Source organism: Lytechinus variegatus, chromosome 15, assembly GCF_018143015.1.
Source record: "Lytechinus variegatus isolate NC3 chromosome 15, Lvar_3.0, whole genome shotgun sequence".
Taxonomy (NCBI): domain Eukaryota; kingdom Metazoa; phylum Echinodermata; class Echinoidea; order Temnopleuroida; family Toxopneustidae; genus Lytechinus; species Lytechinus variegatus.
In genome coordinates, this window is record NC_054754.1 from 14,148,578 (window position 1) to 14,167,417 (window position 18,840).

Below are 18,840 nucleotides of genomic sequence, written 5' to 3' on the forward strand. Positions count from 1 at the left end.
AACGAACTAGACCAATAAACTTTCAAAGTTATGATGGTAATTCAACAGATACCCCGATTCGGTCAAAGTTCATTGACCCTAATGACCTTTGACCTTAATCATGAGAGCTGAAACTTGCACAAAATGTTCAGTGATGCTTGATCACTATTATGTCCATGTTTCATGAATCAGATCCATAAACTGTCAAAATTATGATGGGAATTCAACATATACCCCCAATTCGGCCAAAGTTCATTGACCCTAAATGACCTTTGACCCTGGTCATGTGACATAAAACTCACGCAGGATGTTCAGTGATACTTGATAAACCTTATGTCCAAGTTTCGTGAACTAGGTCCATATATTTTCTAAGTTATGATGACATTTCAAAAACTTAACCTCAGGTTTAGATTTCGATGCTGATACCTCCAACATGGTCTAAGTTCATTGACCCTAAATGAACTTTAACCTTGGTCATGTGACATGAAACTCTAATAGGATGTTCAGTAATACTTGATTAACCTTATGTTAAGATTTGATGTCGACGCCGCCGCCGTCGGAAAAGCGGCGCCTATAGTCTCACTGCTATGCAGGTGAGACAAAAACGGCAAATCACAATAAATTATCAAGAATGTACATGTATTCCATTTTACTCCTTGAAATCAATTTTTAGAGAATCCAAGATGAATTCCACTCATCTTTACTGAAAGAGATGATTTAACTGTGATGGTTTCATTCTGTTTATAAGTGATACTCTCACATTGACAACACCAAACTTGAGACCACAGACTCCAAATTTCTAAGGACTGGGGATGGAAAATGGAGAAAAGGCACAAAAAAATGGACAGCTGTGATACTCAGTCCAGCAGACCACAGTTAAGACCCGCTTTCAACATAGACTCGGTCATATTTTTAGAGGTAAATCCCAACACCAACTTGCCTCGGAATAGAATGTTTCTAGATAGATGGCGCTATATAAATGCCTATTATTATTATGTGAAGTACAGTGATAAATAGCACGTTTTGTTTTTACTCCAACAAAAATACATCAACTATCAACACCTTACCATATTTCATGTATGAATTAAAGAAAAATGAAATTGTTGCCAAATTAAAGATGATTTTCAGAAGAAACATCTGATATTTCAATAGAAAATATGACCCCGTGAAAAAAAAGAGAAGGAAACAAAATATTGTTTGATATGAGGGGCCCTCTTAAATTGCCTTTTATTCACATTATGATCAGTAAGTTTAATATTTACATTATAACACATACTTCTATACATTGTACATTCTCATATACATTTAGACATATATATTTACATCAGGAATTATATGTACAAGGCATTATCATCTTTACAAAATTTATATGCTTTTTTTCATTCAGGCTTCTCATCATTACAGCATCCTAGCAATAGTTGATTTTCAATGAAATGTTCCAGTAATAATGATAATAATAATAAAATTCATTAAAAAAATCCTACAAACATGCAAGTTAAATGCACTTGGTAAGAAAATTTCCATTATAATGCACAAAGTTACTGGTAAAATAATAAATAAAAGGATATTGCAGCCATCACAATTTTCCTGCAATAAAAAAAAGTGGAGATGCTTAAAAACTCTGAGTATATGACACATTTCACGTAAAATTTGTCTTATTTCAGGCATAAGCAAATAAATAATAGAGTTAATGGATAGAAAAAGTGAATACGTCTGTGATTCATTAGATTTTTATCCAGGTGAAATGAATATACATGCCATCTCGCAATATACCCACATGTTAAAATATTACACATGGAATATCATATTTGCACTTGGCCATGTTTAACATGATATGCCAATTGAAACATCATCATCACCTTGAAAATGATCCAAATATATATATTTACATATCAACAGCCCAACACATACTTGACAATAAATGGTAGGACAAAAGTGTAAACCTATTCACTTGCATCTATAGCTCAGTTTCATCTAAATACACACCAGCTGCAGAATCCTTACTGTCAAATTCCAAACCATTTCTGAGTAACATAATTGCCCCTTGTCATCAACACTTTATCAAAAATGTACACTGAATTACAAATTATTAAAATACCTTTTTTTATATATATGAAAATGATAGCAAAATATAGCATGTACATCTTGGTGAAGTGCAGAATACTCAGTAGAATGTCAAAATAAAGAGGATTATTCCTCCCTGTACAGATATATGATATAAAGATAAGCTGTAAAATATTGGACTGGATACATACAATATAAAAGGCAAGGATTCCGGTAACGAGATTAGAATGACTCGGTTGTCAATATGCCTGTGTTTGTGGACCACTGTATTCAAAATCATCTCTTGAGAGTTATATCATGGATTCTGTTGACCACAACCACTTGATAAATATTTTCATTGTCTTAATACTCTGTCTCTTAATAGGACAACATTGACCTGATGTCCTTTGACTTCCTATTATTCAAACAATATTGATTCACCTTGCATGCATTCTACATAGTTTATACAAATTTGATCAATTATATTTTGCTTGTTAGTTGTGAGAAATAAGCTGGGGCGCTTGGCCAGCATCAAGAATTTACATATATTTCAGAAGTCAGAGATTCTAGGCCCTGGGTCACGTTTTTCAAATGGACATGTTAAGAGTTGGTCCACAGATCTATGTAAAAACCAAATTACTTACACACTGACAGGATGGACAAAATCTACACATCCTGCACCACTAAGGGTTGCAGATGCAGAAAATGTTAAATTGAATAAGGTTGGCTTGAATAAAATGTAATGCTTTTGATCTTTAAATAACCTCTGTTATTTCCTTTAAATATGCTAACATGTAGGTTTCCAGTAAGAGTACTGCGGTAATTTCTACAACTATCATTGTCATTGTTACCTCATTTCCCCTAAAGACGGTCAGGTTTGAATGAAAGCAATGAATTAATCATTTCCTAATAGCGAATGAGGATAAACCCAGACTATTTCTTTTTATTATATGACCTATTTCTGTGTCTTGGCCTTATCAAATATAGGTTTTGCAACAATAACAGAATAGTTCCGATTTAGTTGTTTTCTTTTAATTTGCAATTAATCCAATGCCCTTGTGATATAGGACCACCCTGTTGCGTGTTGACAATGAACCCTTAAAAATATTGCATCAAAAACATGGAAATAAAAATGCTTAACTCAATTTTCATGTAAGAAAACAACTTACTTGTTATAGAAAAGACTAAGATCGATATGTTATGAACTTTATTTGATAGGGCAAACCGACTGGCAAGGTTGCTGTATTTACAATAAATCAGGCATAATACATCAAAGGCAGCTTCATACATATTTTGCATAGCAGACCTGGGCCCCATTTCATAAAACCTAATAAAAATTTACCACTACAAATTCAAATGTCACTTGACTGAGACTCAACTGCATATATCACCACTATGATGAGACAAATATGAATTCGATCAGAATGCTTTATATGATACAGGTCAAATTTGGATTTGTGGACAAAATGTAGTCAACTTTGAGGTTTACTAAATGTATGGGGTACTCTCATTTTGAACACAAGTTCAACAAAAAAATTGACAGACAGGGACTGTATTCCAAATCTCTAACATCCATACAATTTGAAGAAAAGAGAAAAAGGAATGACGTAGTATGGATCATATACAACTTTTCAATGCAAATGTTTATATCGTTGTAAACTTTTTTTTCTTTCGGCATAACAGCCACAGACAGGCTTATAGTACATGTATTACATTGTTGACACTCTTCACCCCATAACCCTTGCTTAGAACAAATGACAACAGGATTTCACGGACCATCACAAACCAGGTATAAAAATCGATATAAAACTATTGAATCATTAAAAAGTAACCAACATATAACATTTTAGAAATGTATCAGCTCTTCAATGCTTAATGAATATGCAAAATATGATCCAACCATTATTGCAAACCATTTCGTTTTCTCTCTATTAGACAAAGAAAAAAAATCCAATTTGGATGGATGAAAGTGTAATGTTTTAAACTTAATTCATTTCACTTTTTAGACATAAGGAACCAGTACATAGGCACTTCCCTTTGGCCAGTATGGAAGAAGACTTTCATTGCATCAAATTCACATCAATGATTAACAAGCAGGAATGAAACAAGCGATTAACACGACTATGCACAGAAACTTCGAAAGAACCACACTGAGCGCAAGACATCAAGCAACACATTTTAGATCATAACCTGATCGAAGCCAAGTTTCTGCTTTGTTCAAAAAAAAAAAAATATTTCAAAACTTTCATAATTTCTTTAAATTTTATGGTTTGGTCAAATAGTTATTTAAGGGGGTTTCACAATGGCTAATAAATGCAAATGTGATTTTTTGGTCAAAATATATGTTGCGCATAATGGCAACAATTGGAAGCAGTCACACTACCAATTGTGAAAGGGGCATTATTTCAAAGCCCTGACATATGACCTACACAAAAGAAAAAAAAATTTTAAACAGGGATTTATGCATATATAACCACCATTTTGAGCACATTACTAAGCAATTGGATAAAAATTTCTTCTCTCTTATAACAATGTCTTTAGATTTTATGGTTTTGATCAAATAGTAATGTACTACCTAAATATCACCTACATTCAAGAACATTTTGGGGGCCAATATCTGGTTTAATTGTCCTCCCAAAATTAGCATTGGTATTTCTACCATGAGTATTTTCATTTCCCCCGGTATATACTGTGAATATCAAGGATTAATTAGCAATACAGGATCTTAGCTACCTCCCCATAACTTTAAGGAATTAATAAAAATATAAAACACAGATATTGTGATACTATGTGATTATGGGACACAATTTCATGATATATATTTTATGCCACAGAGAGTATACACTTTCGCTTTAATAGAGTTCCATAATCTTAAATATTTCACACACATTTCAAGCTGCATATTGTAAATGTGCCAATTATGCCTCTGAATAGTTTCCATCTGAGCAATGATGCTATGATCATCAATTATAATATCATTAAGCAATCAATATAGGCATCACCCTTCATCAACCTTTCACTATGTAACTGACTTAAACCACACACTGAATGAATGCAGCTAAAAAGTGTCACAATAAATTGACATTTACATCGAATATAGAGAAAATGACCCAAATTTTGGCTTCGATGGATTAAAAGATGCCAACATCCTCGCCGGAGCAAGACAATGGCAAGTCTTCTGCATATTCTGTTTTAATAACAAAATTTTGTCTTAAAGAGTGTCAAGTATCTGTCATTCTGTTAGCACCCTTCCAGATAATACATGTTTCGTGAGATGGTTTCCAAATTAGTTTCAGTAAACTATTTTCAAAAACATGTCTAGTCCAATAACACAGCTACTATGATAATCTATTCTATGCAGATGGCCATTGATGATGATGAGACACATTAAGGGTTTGTTCCCCCCCCCAAAAAAAAAGTGATTGTAATCAGTAAAAGCATTGCACATGGCCAGAGAGCTAATCTCATTGGTAAAGAAATACAACACTACCTAGCACCAAACCATCATTATGGGAGAACTGCTGCCCTCAAATTCAGTAGTGACCTACCAAAAGGATATTCCTCCTGATCTGTAAGGACCACGCCGCTGTCATCTGATTATCAAGCTGACAGTCAATGAGGATTCGGCGCAATGTCAGGATGAGTTCTTGGCTCCCAATCTTTCCTAGACGGCCGTTGACAGCTGCTCACTGCCACATTGCTTGATCGACGAGACACCAGCATGCCTCCAGCACTTCTTCAAAACTCTACATCATGGTGGCTGAAGGTATCTTCTTGGCGGCGTTCAGCTCTTGCTTTCCGCTTATCCTCAATCTGATGCAGAGCAATAGCTGTGTCAACAAGCAATGACTCAAAGAGTGCATCTGCCAGCTGCATTTTGACGGAGAGTTCATCATTGTCATAGTCTATCCATTCTGGCTCTTCCTCTTTGAGTTCATCAATCAGAATTTCATCAACATGATCTTTCTTTTTGCCAAGTTTGCTGCCACCTACAGCACCAACAGGTTTTTGCTTGGTAATGAGACCAGAAAGGGCCAATACTCGCCCCTCCACAGCTGTAGCCATATCACTTTCATTGCTCGGAGGCTGCTGGAAGAAGTATCGACGGGGCTTCCGCTTGGGTTTCATCCAAGGAGGTTGGACGGTCGGTTCCTGCTCTTGGCAGATGGCTTGATAAACTTCACCAGACAACGTAAATATCAAGTTCTTGTATGCTTTACGACTTGTGCTTTCAATGTCTGATCCTTTGGTATCAGATCCCATAATGGCAGATGGTGGCACAACGTTTATAACTGACTCGTCATTTTGCACCTTTTCATGGAAGACTGTAACTGATTGGCTGGCAAGATCTTTCACATCATTGATATTATGAGGCACTGCATAGAATGGTTCTTCTACTATCTTCTTCAAGTCTAACTTAGCATTTCTCTGTTTAGCTGCAACCTTTGCCTCCTGGGCAGCCACACCTGCGGGAGTCTCTGCTTTCTTTGGTGAAACTATCCTCTCTGGTACCTTGATGATGCTTTGACTTTTCTTCATGGAGCCAAATTCATCATCAAACCATTCCTGATCTCCAAACAGATCTGCCTCAAGAATGTCTTTATCGAGGAGCTGGAGTTGCTCAAGTTTCTCATTGAGTGCATCTGGGCTCACGCTTCCAGATTCACCAAAGATCGGTGAGCCTGGTCTTGCCACAGGAAGATTATCACTACCAGAGCTGGACTCAACATGTACCCTATTTATAAAGATATCATCATCAAGAGGAGAAATATTGTCAAATTTCCTTTCAGGACTCTTATCTGGAGTGTAAGGAGTTTCTGCCCGAAGCTCTGGAGACAATGAATCCTCTGGTGTTTTGATGTCCTGCGATGCCAACACATCTAATTCCTCTTTCTTTACTCTCTCATTGGCAAGTTCAATTTTTGCATTTTTCTGCTTTCTCAACTTCAGAGCTTGACCAATGGCTTCATTTAACAGTGACTTAACAACAGATTCTGCTTGCCTCTCAGCACTCTGCTTTGGTTCCTTCTCTGGAATATCTTCTTCTGCTTTTTCAATGGGCACTTCAGAAAATTCACTATCACTCCTTGGTGACTCCGCAGAAACAAGCAATTTCAATAAACTGTCTTTTGATTTTTCTTCTTGTTCATCCTGTTGCTGTTTACCGGCTATTTCTAGTACAGCATCAAATGTGTCCTTCACAATTATTTCTGTCAAGTGATCTGTAATTGAGTCGACTATATGATTTTCGGCTTCATTCTGCTTAACCTTCTGTTCATCCTCATGAGGCAGTTCTTCAATGTCTGGATATTCATCCTCTGGTGCTCCTCTGGGTGTCTCAAGAGCTGGATCTACCTTCAACAGACCAGGTTCGTCTAAAGAGAATGACTCTACTGCTTCTGCAGCATGGCTAATGAGCTTTTCTAAGGCATCATCATCAATGCCACCTTCAGATAGCTCATCTTCTGTGGCTGCTTCAAGAATGTCCTCAGATTGGATTGATGTGAGTTGAGATAGTGACCTATCACTCTCCTTGTCCTCTTCCTCCACTTGGCCCTCTCTAGATCTATGCTCCAGGGCTTTGTCGTGACTGACACTAATGGTTCTGACAAGTTCGCTTTCAGAAACTGTCCTCACAGATGATTGGCTTGGAAGGTCTTCCTCGATGGAGGATGGTTCAGAGGCTTCCTCATCCTGAGAATCCTGAGATGGCTTGTAATCCTTAGGAAGGTGAACAATCTTATCTTCAGGGGCAAAGATTCCATAGTTTGGTTTACAGGTGAAGTAAGTAACACCATTGAGGGTACCATTGTTGGTTCCTTCTGGCTCATCAAGCTCAATACCTATCCAGTTTCCGGTAGCGAATTGGGTGGTGCCCTTGAAGCGCAAGGTGCCAGGTTCTTTCCCACCGATGAGAACACGATCCCCTATCTGGAAGCCAGGAAGAACCTCCTGTATAAAATAGAAAAAGGAGAATTTTGTTTTTTTTCAATAAAGGAATGGCTTAATTAAAGACAAAAAGGCTAGTATTATTCTTCTGATTATTTTCATATTATATAAAGGATTTCTAAATTTATTTTGAAATAGAGATCTTTAAAAAGGGAGGAAAATTGAAGAATGTGGTACTCTGAATCATAACTGCGAAATATTAATAAAACTTAAACTTTTCAATATAAAGTGGCTGACAAATATGTTTAACTTACAATCTAGATTGGTGTTCTATCAACAAAATATAACAACATCTAAATAAAATGCAAACCTTAATTTCTGGCTCCAGTGTGGCATCTGCAAATATGTCACAAGCAGGTTTGTCATCAAAGACCTCTTCTTCCTCCTCCTCTGGCTTTTGAGGGATTATTGTGACTTCTGGTTGGTTGAGGTTAAGATCAAGACTGGGATCTTCATGAACAGGGGATTTGTCCTTCAAGTCAAATACCAGGTGCCCTGAAGACTGACTGAGGCTACTTTTCGCAAGAGACACTTCACTCACTTCACTCAAATGTTCGCTGATATCCTCGTCAGTATCAGATTTGGAGCTTGGACGCTTTGATGTGGGAGATGATTCAATAAAATCTGCACTGTAGCTGGCTTCAGATTTAACACTAGAGTGCGAAGAGCGTACATGGATGGAACTAGGTATTGATTGTTGGCTCCTCTGTGAGGCATCTTCAGGGACTGGCGTAACAGTGGCTTTTCTACTTTCAGGTGACTGCGAAGCTGGTGGAGAACTATGTGCATGTCTTGGAGACTCCACAAAACTGTCCCCAAATGACAGTTCATGATCAGATTCTGGCAAGTTTGAAATAATGACAGCAGATTTTGATTCTTCGAAGGAGTCCTGAGTTTGTATGCTGGCTGCAGAGATAATCTCCTCTGGAACAGAGGATGAAACAGACACATCATCGTCAACTTCAGCTCCTGGTGATGGGGTAGGTCTGTAAGCCAATGGTGGGCTTATGCCTGGAGTAGTCTTTGGAATGTCCTCTTCTGCATCCCTTCCATCCCCTGATCTTCTTCCATTAATCATACCAACACTTGAAGTTCTTTCTATATCCTTTACCTCCTCCTCATGATGTTGCTGCTGTAGTTTCTCTTTTATCTTCCGATGATCCTCAGAGTCAAATTTCTCAGAGTCCTGTGCGCTCTCTCTATCTGAATAATCACTCCTAATACTGATGTCTTCTGCAATGCTACTACTGGCTGAAGCACTGTGGTCCCTGGAGAGGCTGTATGGTGACTTGGGACTGACTCCACCTGAAAACAAAATCAAGAAAGACATTTCACAAGTTACAAAAAGAAAAATATTGACAAGTGATGTAGAGATGGTATTTCAGTGGTAAAATGAGCACTACAGAGAAATTTTATAAATACATGTGCACATTTTATGCAGATGGCCACTAGAAAGATAACATTCAAGAGGGGAAGACATATCTACATACCTCCCGCATATATGGAAACTGAAAAATTATTTATGCACTGCCTGCATGGGAATGGAATGTCAGCATTTCTTTGCTTACCTTCACTGTGGTGAGTGCTTGGTGAGGAAGTAGCACTGAATGACGAATAGGACAAGGAACCACCAAGAACACTTGGGACCCTCTCTTCTCCGGTCACTCCTCCCTCAAGACTGGACCTACTCGATCGTCCACTCTCAGACATGCTGGGTCCTCCCTTGATAGATACCACACTCCTTGCCTCAGAAAGGGCACCCTCTTGACTGCTATCCGAGGCTGTCCTCTGACGCAGGGCGCGGGCGTGACGGAGGGAGTCTGTGCCAGCCTTGGGTTGTTTGATCTGTGGTTTGGCAGAGGGCATAGGAAGAAGATGGCTGCTTGCTGGTAACTTCTGCTTCTTGGATTCCTGTTCAAGTTCGGCCTTGGTGGTCTCTACGAACCTGTCATAGGTCTGCAATGAATAGAATTTACAATTGTAAAGTGATATTAGTAGAAAAAAATGTGATTTTCCCACTCAGCGCAAGCTACTTAGATAAAAAATTACTTCAATAATGATTTTATGTACAACTCTGCACTATCCAGAATATCATTTCAATTCAGCTTTTTGACTGAGAATGGATATATTCATCAAAATACTTTACACAAAATGAAACCCTTTCATCAATGCATGAACAAATTTTCCAATTTGGAATCTCCCCCCCCCCCGTGACAGAAGACTTTTCATAAAATGAGGTCTTGTTTGCCACCATTCTAATTAGAACCAATGTCTGCTCCTTCCCTATGTAACTTGAAAATCTCATGATTATTTTCATTCCTCCCTCTTCTGGCTTTGGTAATTCTCAGTTACTTACAAGCAATTCAATAAAATAATCGATCTTGTAGTATGTCTGAACCCCATTCTTCCCCATTCTCACTTCAATTAAACAGTTCAAGCCAATATAAGTGGGGAGTATTACAACTTTTCATATGAACTTATAAAAAAAGTGGGAGGTATCACACATAGGTCGTCGGGCGTAAATACAGAATTGGCCTTATGTTGACTACAATCCTTCTACACCAAAAGAATGTTTTGGTGTGGTGAGCCTTTTGGTGTGGGAAAGAACATACATGAAGAGAAAAACCTTACTCACCTCAAGTTGTTTCTTCAAACTCGCTTCTTGGGCCTTAAGCTTCTCTCGGTTCAGTCTCTTCTGTTGCTTCCTCAGGCGATCTGCCTCCATCTTTCTCCTCTTGAGGGCGTCCTTCAAAGCTCGCACACGACCTTCAATATCACTCTGGTCAGAAGCAGTCTCTGTTCCAATGAAATGTGGTGAGTTTATTAAAGTGAGAAAGGTTATGCATTTACAACCAAAAGGTCATTGAATATACACAGGATAAAAACATAACATTCGTGAGCAACAACTGGAATTGCATTATGGTTCAGATTAGAGGTGACAAAGGCAAATGTGTGATAAACAAGATTACAAAATTTTCAAGACAAAATTTTACGATGTTGAAATCTGAAATAAAATTTCGCAAAAATTACCCTTCTAAATTTATCTGAGTGAAATCTTGAACTATATGTATAATAAAAGATTGTTTGCATCTTGAAAATACTTAGAATTAAATATTTTCGATAAAAATACTGCCGTTGTGACCTGAAAATTAACCACAATCCAAATGTCAAAATTATGGTGTTGTCTTAAAAGTGACATCGCTGAAAAATTAGCTTTCAATCCCTTCAAGCTAAATTTGACCAAGCAGATATAGACTATTTAAAAAAAAGGGAAATATGAGGCAAGAACAATCTAACATGAAGTCAGCTTTTGGGGAACGACACTAACCTGACATAGTCTGTGAGAAAGATTTCTCAGACTCCGATCCACTGTCTGATGGATGTCGGTTCCTGTTGCGCGGTATGAAGGGACCTCTTCTTGATGATGACGCAACCGTGCTTGTACTGCTCACAGACTTGGGTGTTGAGGAGCTAAGGGCAGTCGGACCCTTGCCTGGTGGGGTGGACACACCGGCAGGAGGCACCTGGCCTTGGTGGGTGCTGTGTTTTGATGGCGTGAGAGTTCTATCAGCAGTAGACTCAAAGGAATCACTGGTGTATTCATGTAGGCCAGAGGCTTCCTTGATGGTATCGTCACTGGACAGTTCAGTTCCTGTATGGGGGCTCTCAGAAATGCTGGAAAAGAAAAAGAGGGGAAATAATGATGAGTCGAAGGATGAAACCGAAGTAGATTCCACTGAAGTATTACCAGTTATTTTCAAAAATTAGAAATAAAGACCAGCCAAATATATGTGAATCTTGTTTCATCCAGTGGATACAGCATGATCTAACAAATTAATATGAATTACGATATCAGAGATATCAAACTACTACTTTCATGTACAGTTCTATTTTGACAGAAATAGAGGTATGTTTTCATTTCTACAAAATGAAAACCTAATAATATATCTTTTATTTACAACATTAAACAGATTAAAAAGGCTCAGATTTACAAAATGAGAGTTGTTTACATAAATATTGGAAAGTGCATAGAGCAATGTACATCAAAATATGAACACTGTACTTTACAGAGGTCAGGATAATGATATTGATTTTAACAAATTTTTCATACACACACTAGAAGGTCAACACTTGAAATTACACAATGTTGTCTTTGTTATTTACTTGCATGTACGCATTCCTCCTAATCCATTACATTTTTGTTTTTACTACTTTCCACGATCAAGAAAATTTATGATCATTAGAGATTAGCAGGCCAGTCATCAGATCTAGACAGGAAACATTTAAAGCATTAACTTGATCCTCTATTTATCCCAAGGTAATCTACTAATCATGTCATGGATACATATATGCCATGCTGTAAAGTGTCATTCCTTTTACTTTGTGATAAATATATGCAGACCAGGCAGCCAGCCATTTCATTAAGCTTTTTACGCATGATTTTATGCACAGTTGGTGACCCATTTGTGTAAAAAAAAATTTAATATCCATAAATCATTGAAAAATAACATTTATGCATTCAGATGAACTTTGACAACATGAATGCCATATTATACAAATATATCAAGTGAGAGAAAGTACATTATTGGTTTGGCAATTATTATTTTTCACAGGGAGTGAAGCCCAGGGTGAAAATAGTAACATTGCCGGACCAACCGAGGATGAATACTTCCCACTGTACTTTCTAAAGAGACACCCAGTACATTTATTTTATATCCCTTCCAAATAAAATTTTGAATGAAAAAAATATTTGTAATCTAGTTCACACTGATCCATCTCCATGATCTGGACAATTTAATTCATGTGAAATTGGCCTATCATCTAAGCTATGATTAGTCACGTGAAGGACTCTCGACCAATCAACTAGCAACAAATTTTCAGTAAGGGATATAAATCTAATTAGGATTTCATCTTTAGCTCATGGGAATACAATCTATTGATGAGATTTATATCAGGAAAGGGTCACCAATAGTGTTTCAAGAAGTGAGTAAATTTCAAACACCTTTATAAAACACTACGCAACAATCAATGTCATATTGACAATTGAAATTGAAACTTTATTTACCACAATCTTCATAAAAAACATACAAATCAAAAAGTATAAATATTTCAATAAAATGCATTATGACAAAAGTGAGTATATTTAAGAATAGTGGAAGGATCACTGAAAAGTTAGGAAAAAGGAACTTATAAGTTAACGATCCTGGAATTAACACAAAACAACACAATAAAAAAAAAAACACACAAAACAACACAATTAAAAAAAATCAACTAAAAGATGTGTCATTAATGGCAATAAAATTGACTTGCAATTGATTGCATGTATTATGATGTCCCTTTAAGTGACTATTTCACAAATTAGACAAAGGTGAAGTAGGAAACTAAACAGAATTTATAATTGGTAAAAAGCACATCTACATAATACAATAATACAAAAACTGGTCGTAGATGAAACAGGACCAAAATATAATTAAAGGGACAAAACTAGCACTAAGCAAAGATTTGATTGGCCAAATGGCCTCAGACCATGTGACAATTTATGACAAACTTGCTCACCTTTTCGCCGACTGAGACTTCTCGGAGCCTATCTCCTCTGCAATACTACTGGTCTTACTTTGTATATCTTCCATTATTGAGGCATCACTACTGCTACCCAGTCTAGGATCAGGACTAGGAGTGGTCTTGACACTGGGGTGTTGAGAGTGAGACCTGGTCGTACTGACATCTGTCTTACTACTGCTGCTTGGCATAGAGTAATCTTCCGATTCCTCATCCCTATCGCTCTGTTAGTTTCAAGATTCATTACAGTATAAAGTGTCAAGTTTACACTAGGAAGTGATTCCTTATTGATAGCCAAGTAGAGTCAGGATAACACTGGATTCACAACTCGTGCTGAGACTAAAATAGTGTGTAGTCTCTGTTCCGGTAATGCAGCACAAACATTGAACCTTATGCAATTGTTAAGCTTAAAGTTTCAAATAAATGTAGACACCATTAAGAAGGCATTCATTAAGATGTGGTCACCAGAATTGGCAGCCTTTATCGGGCAGAGAAAGATTGGGTTGCCATTAGAATCAAATCGTGTTGCCTAGCACAGCTGGAGTATTGTTACAGGGTTTTGGAGCCTCCTCTTCCAATCTATTTTATGAACATACCACCCTTTAAAGGGCTTCATAGGGCCCTTTAATTTATATACAGAGCTTAAAATTTCATAATTTTAGGGCAAGGTTAAGGGGCATAATCATATATTTCATCCCTTAAGGGAAATTTTAAAAAGGCAAAAATATATCCAAAGCCAATAAAAGGAGCATTCAGGCCAATCTATGGGGCATCTAAGGCCAATGGCCTTGGATAAATCTAAGCATAAAAACAAAACTAAAGTAAAGATGTCATTTAGAATTGTGTCTTACCTTGGTCTTATCTCGAGCAGGTGAAGCAGGTGCTGAGGAGGGGGTATCAGCAGTGGGCTTCATCTTGCGTTTCCCACCATCCCAGAGGTGAAGGACCTCATGCTCCATGTGAGCTACATGCTTCTCCTCCTCGTCCAGTCGCTGCTTCCAAGCAAGGAGCTCTTCAGCGTTCTTCCGCCTCTTCTTTAACTTCATCTCACGCTTCATCAGTAACCTACAAGAAGAACAATATAATAATATACCACAGGCAGTGAGTTTTAAAAATGGGTATAAGACTATAACATCAAAGAGCAGATCAAAGTGAGATTTGTGAAAGGATGTAATAAAGGTATAAAAGAATCAAGAGATCTTCCAACCTTTATATGTTTTATATGTTAGACTGAAAAAAAACTGCAGTCTATCAAGACAGTGGTGTGAACTGCTCATTTCAAACATATGATATAGTGTATTAATAATATACAAGTAGTAATCTATTCAAACCAGGGGACAGGGGTAATTCCATACATTTAAATTAAAATATTTCAATTGCATCACCTTTTTATTTTAAGTTAACAGACAAACAGCAGATATTTCAATGGAAATGAAACTAAACCTTGAATTAGACGGGTTTTTATGTTTTAATTCACCATTTCATTCATTCACTTTTCTCTCATACTACATGAACGTACTTCATACTAAGGGGCTGTTGCAGCATCTTGAGCTTCTGCAAGACCCTTGCTTGCTTCTCCGTGGCCGAGGCATCCATGGTGGAATCCCTGGCTGCCGCCGCTTCTCCTCCTGGAGGTGACAGGAGCATGGAGTCAGACATGGACCCGGACATGGAGCCTCCTATAGAGGCATCGTCTCCTTCACTGGGAGTTGGCAGAATGGAGGACACGTTGGGTGATGCTGGTGGCAGGTCCTTCATTTGGTCTTTGTAGCGAGCAGTGGCTCGACGCATTCTGGCGATTTCTTGCTGCTGGTGGAGCAGGCGCTGCCTTTCGAGGCTTGCCTGCCTCTGTGAAGTCAACATCTGCTTGATCTCATTCTAGGGAATGGAACAAAGAAGGATGAGGACATGAATCATCTAATGTGACGAAAAGTCACTACTTCATTTTCAAAGAGAAAAACAAATATCGACTGAACTACAATAGCTGAATCAGATATGAAGGGAGAAAACAGCTGCATGTTTTCTTTCATACAAATTCCCTGCATAAACCTTGCTTTTATTGGAAGAACAAGAGAATTATCAAATTCTTCAAGTGAGCCTCTTTTTTAATACTTTCTAAGCACTACCCTCTCCTACAAGGTCCATCCTTGTGCGAAAGGGTTTAAGTGCTGTGAAAGCATCAAGGTGCTACTGACCTGCTCAATCTGAAGCTTGGACAACAGAGCTCTCTGTCTCTTTCTAAGACTGGTGACACCATCCTGATCGTCCTTCTCTTTCAGCCTTCGTTTCTGATGCTCTAACCACTCCAGCTCAGCATTGGTCTTATCAACCAGAACCTGTTGACATGAACCAAGAATGTCAGGTGTCATCTCATAGTTCATTCATCAGACCATTTCATGAACCTCGAGTTCTTTTAAACAGCATCATAGTAAGTTTATTTTCATTGGTAAGTAATAATTATAACCACTGAGAGAGGCTGGTTTTATGTAGCGTACTTTCTGTGAGATTTGATGTTCCTAACACTCCACAATATCTACCTTTGGCTATACCAAAATACATAAGAAATTCACATAACAATAAATGACATAAGTGTTAATTAGGCTTTAATCATTGCTTGCGTTTAAATTGCTTCCCTCTTATTCTGGCATTAATAGGCTTTCTTGGAGAGAAATAGTAATGAAAACAAACTGCATTTATCTATTTGCATCATTCAAGAGATTTCTTTTCCAATGAAATAATCAACGTTGCAGGATGTTTTCAAGATTTTTAATATCTGTGCAAATACACTTCATCTCCATTAAAAACTGGTAATGAAAAATACCACTAAAAATACAGAATACAATTGGTTAAATTATGACACTGTGAGCACTATGACAAAGATATAGTACAATAAAAATATTTTTCCAGGTACCTTCTCCCTCAGCTTCAATAAAGTGACTTGCTGTTGGGACCTGGACTCTTCTTCCTTGAGCTGTTTCTGAAGCACCTCGATGGTCACACCACTGAAAGATCCTTCCTTGTCAGACTGCATGGAGTCTGAAGAGTCTGGTCTATCCTTGACGGCATGCTTCGATACAGGACGGGAATCCCTCTTGGTCTCAGATTTATCCGGTGAAGGAGACACAACACTCAGGACAGAGCTCCGAGAAGAGGAATCAGAATCCTCAAAGGAAAGGGAATACTGGTTGGACTTTGTCTTGTCTATGTCCTCAGATATACTGTCATTTGTGATTGAGCTGGCAGCCCTGGCACCAGATTCAGTTCTAATGGATGAACTAGCAACACTGGCTGCGCTTATACTTGCATCTCTACCAGATACAATGTCACTGGCTGTTGCTATTGAATCAGTTTGGTCAGGGAGTCCTAATGACAAATCACTGGCAGTCTTGATGCTCTTAGAGGCATCAGATTGACGAGAAAATGAGCTGTCTTGAGCAGTGAGGACCCGATGAGAGGACGATGCCGTGTAGGCTGAAGATGGAGTATGAGATGATGATGTGTTGGTAAAGTCTTCAGAGTAGTGAGCGGAGGGTGTCCTAGTGTCCATGCTTCGGCTAGGTGTCATAGAGCTTGGCCTGGAGTTACCTGCAGCAACACTCCTGTTTGGGGGAAAGAATTTTTTTTTATTGGCACATATTTTCCAGATGCAACATTTTGGGGTAATTTTGATACAAGGCAGAATATCATTGATACAATCACATTTACCATGTAATCATCGGTACCACAAACACCCCCTCCTCCCCCCCCCCCCCACTTCTCCACATATACATCATTAGCAGCAGCAACATCACCATACTTATTATCATCACTACCCTCAGTAAATCACTGCCATCATTATAACCATTTCCATCCCTAACATCATCATCATCATTCCAATCTCCATCCTCATCATCACCATCATTTATATCCTTCGCCTCCCCAGCAATATCTTCTCATTATAACTGTGTAACAGAAATCTTCTCACCTTGTGACTGGTGGTGGGGGATGCACCGAAGCTCTCATCTCATGCAGCATATCCTTCTGATGCAGTCTCTGTTGCTCCAGGGCTGCTGTCACTGCTGCCGTTGCTGCTGCCTTTGCAGAATCTGCTGCCACCTGGCCTGGATCCACTGGGAGTGGAGGTGATGGCTTACTAACTGATACCTTGTGAGCCTAGAAAAAAAATAAATAATGCAGAAATTACACAAATTGAAGTAATATTCACAACAGGACTTTCAATTTTGTTTTCCCTTGTATAAAAATGCACAGTACTAAAAAGTGATTCAGATTGATAAACCAACATCTAATATTCTGGACTTCACTGAAATTCACTTTATATTGATGAAATTCGACATCAAAACTTAATATCAAAACTTCTTTGATGTATATTGGTAATTGTACAACAAAATAAAAGAGGTATATTGTGTATACTTCTAAGCAGATTTCATAAAGAAAGAAATACAGAATGCTAAAGATATCAGCTATTCTGCAGAGCCATTTATGGGTATTGACATATTGTTTGTTCTTTTTCACCTCAGCAAGTTGCTTGGCAGCCTCTGCCGTTATCCTTGCAGCATCGGCCTGGGTCATGAGCAGCTTCTGCGCTGAGTCCCTGGTCTCCGATGCTGCATCTTTCCTAGCCTTCACCAGCACTTGTTCTGCCTCAAGCGCCGTCTCAACTGCCTTCTGCTTGACCTCTTCCAACTGCCTGTTGGCCTCTTCAACCTCCTGCTTGGCCTTCAAAGACAGCATCTGCAGCTCCTTCTCATGATCACGCTGACGGTTTTGCAGGATCTTAGCCAGAGAGGCACTTTCCTCATGGGCCAGGGACACTGCCCTGGTGCGTTCGACCTCAGAGAGTTGCCGCACAGACTCCTCCAAGGTTTCCAGAAGATTGAGCTCTGCTGCCATCTTGAGTTGGAGTGCACTAGGTGAATAAAACTTTGGTCCTGGCTGGAGAATCGTTGAAGTCAGCGTTGAAGTCTATCAAAGAATACAGAATATGCAATTAGTTTTCGGTCAAGACTAAAAGTCCAACCACAACACACACACAAAAAAAAATAATAAACCAGTAAAATGAATTTATCATCCATTATGAATATCGATGATAGCTACAAGTGAAGGGAAAGCACTTGCCTGTAATATATAAAAATATGACTTTCACTGCAATTTTCAGCATTACAATCTTTCCTCTATCCCAAGTTTCAATTTCAAATTTTCCTAAAAACACCATGTATATATCTGAGGAGATATTTCAATATCATCCAAATTCGACACTGTCCATCATGAGAGAAATTATTTTACACCCCAAATTAGCTGACCTACTGTAAA

At 38.2% G+C, this 18,840-nt stretch overlaps 1 protein-coding gene across 4 annotated transcripts in view; it reads right to left on the reverse strand.

Moving 5' to 3' along the window:
- Positions 1-1,172: 1,172 nt before the first annotated feature.
- Positions 1,173-18,840, reverse strand: part of LOC121428915 (centrosome-associated protein 350-like) — a 34,557-nt gene continuing 16,889 nt past the window's right edge. For all 4 annotated transcript variants that reach the window (XM_041625802.1, XM_041625801.1, XM_041625799.1 and 1 more), the window contains exons 17-28: positions 18,043-18,492; positions 17,495-17,682; positions 16,442-17,129; positions 15,726-15,866; positions 15,050-15,408; positions 14,382-14,595; positions 13,528-13,754; positions 11,300-11,646; positions 10,607-10,767; positions 9,540-9,927; positions 8,282-9,276; positions 1,173-7,974 (exon numbers count right to left, since the gene is read on the reverse strand). In XM_041625802.1, coding sequence (XP_041481736.1) covers positions 5,761-7,974; positions 8,282-9,276; positions 9,540-9,927; positions 10,607-10,767; positions 11,300-11,646; positions 13,528-13,754; positions 14,382-14,595; positions 15,050-15,408; positions 15,726-15,866; positions 16,442-17,129; positions 17,495-17,682; positions 18,043-18,492 — 6,372 coding nt within the window. In that variant the 3' untranslated portion in view covers positions 1,173-5,760. The remainder of the gene's footprint in view (positions 7,975-8,281; positions 9,277-9,539; positions 9,928-10,606; positions 10,768-11,299; positions 11,647-13,527; positions 13,755-14,381; positions 14,596-15,049; positions 15,409-15,725; positions 15,867-16,441; positions 17,130-17,494; positions 17,683-18,042; positions 18,493-18,840) is intronic.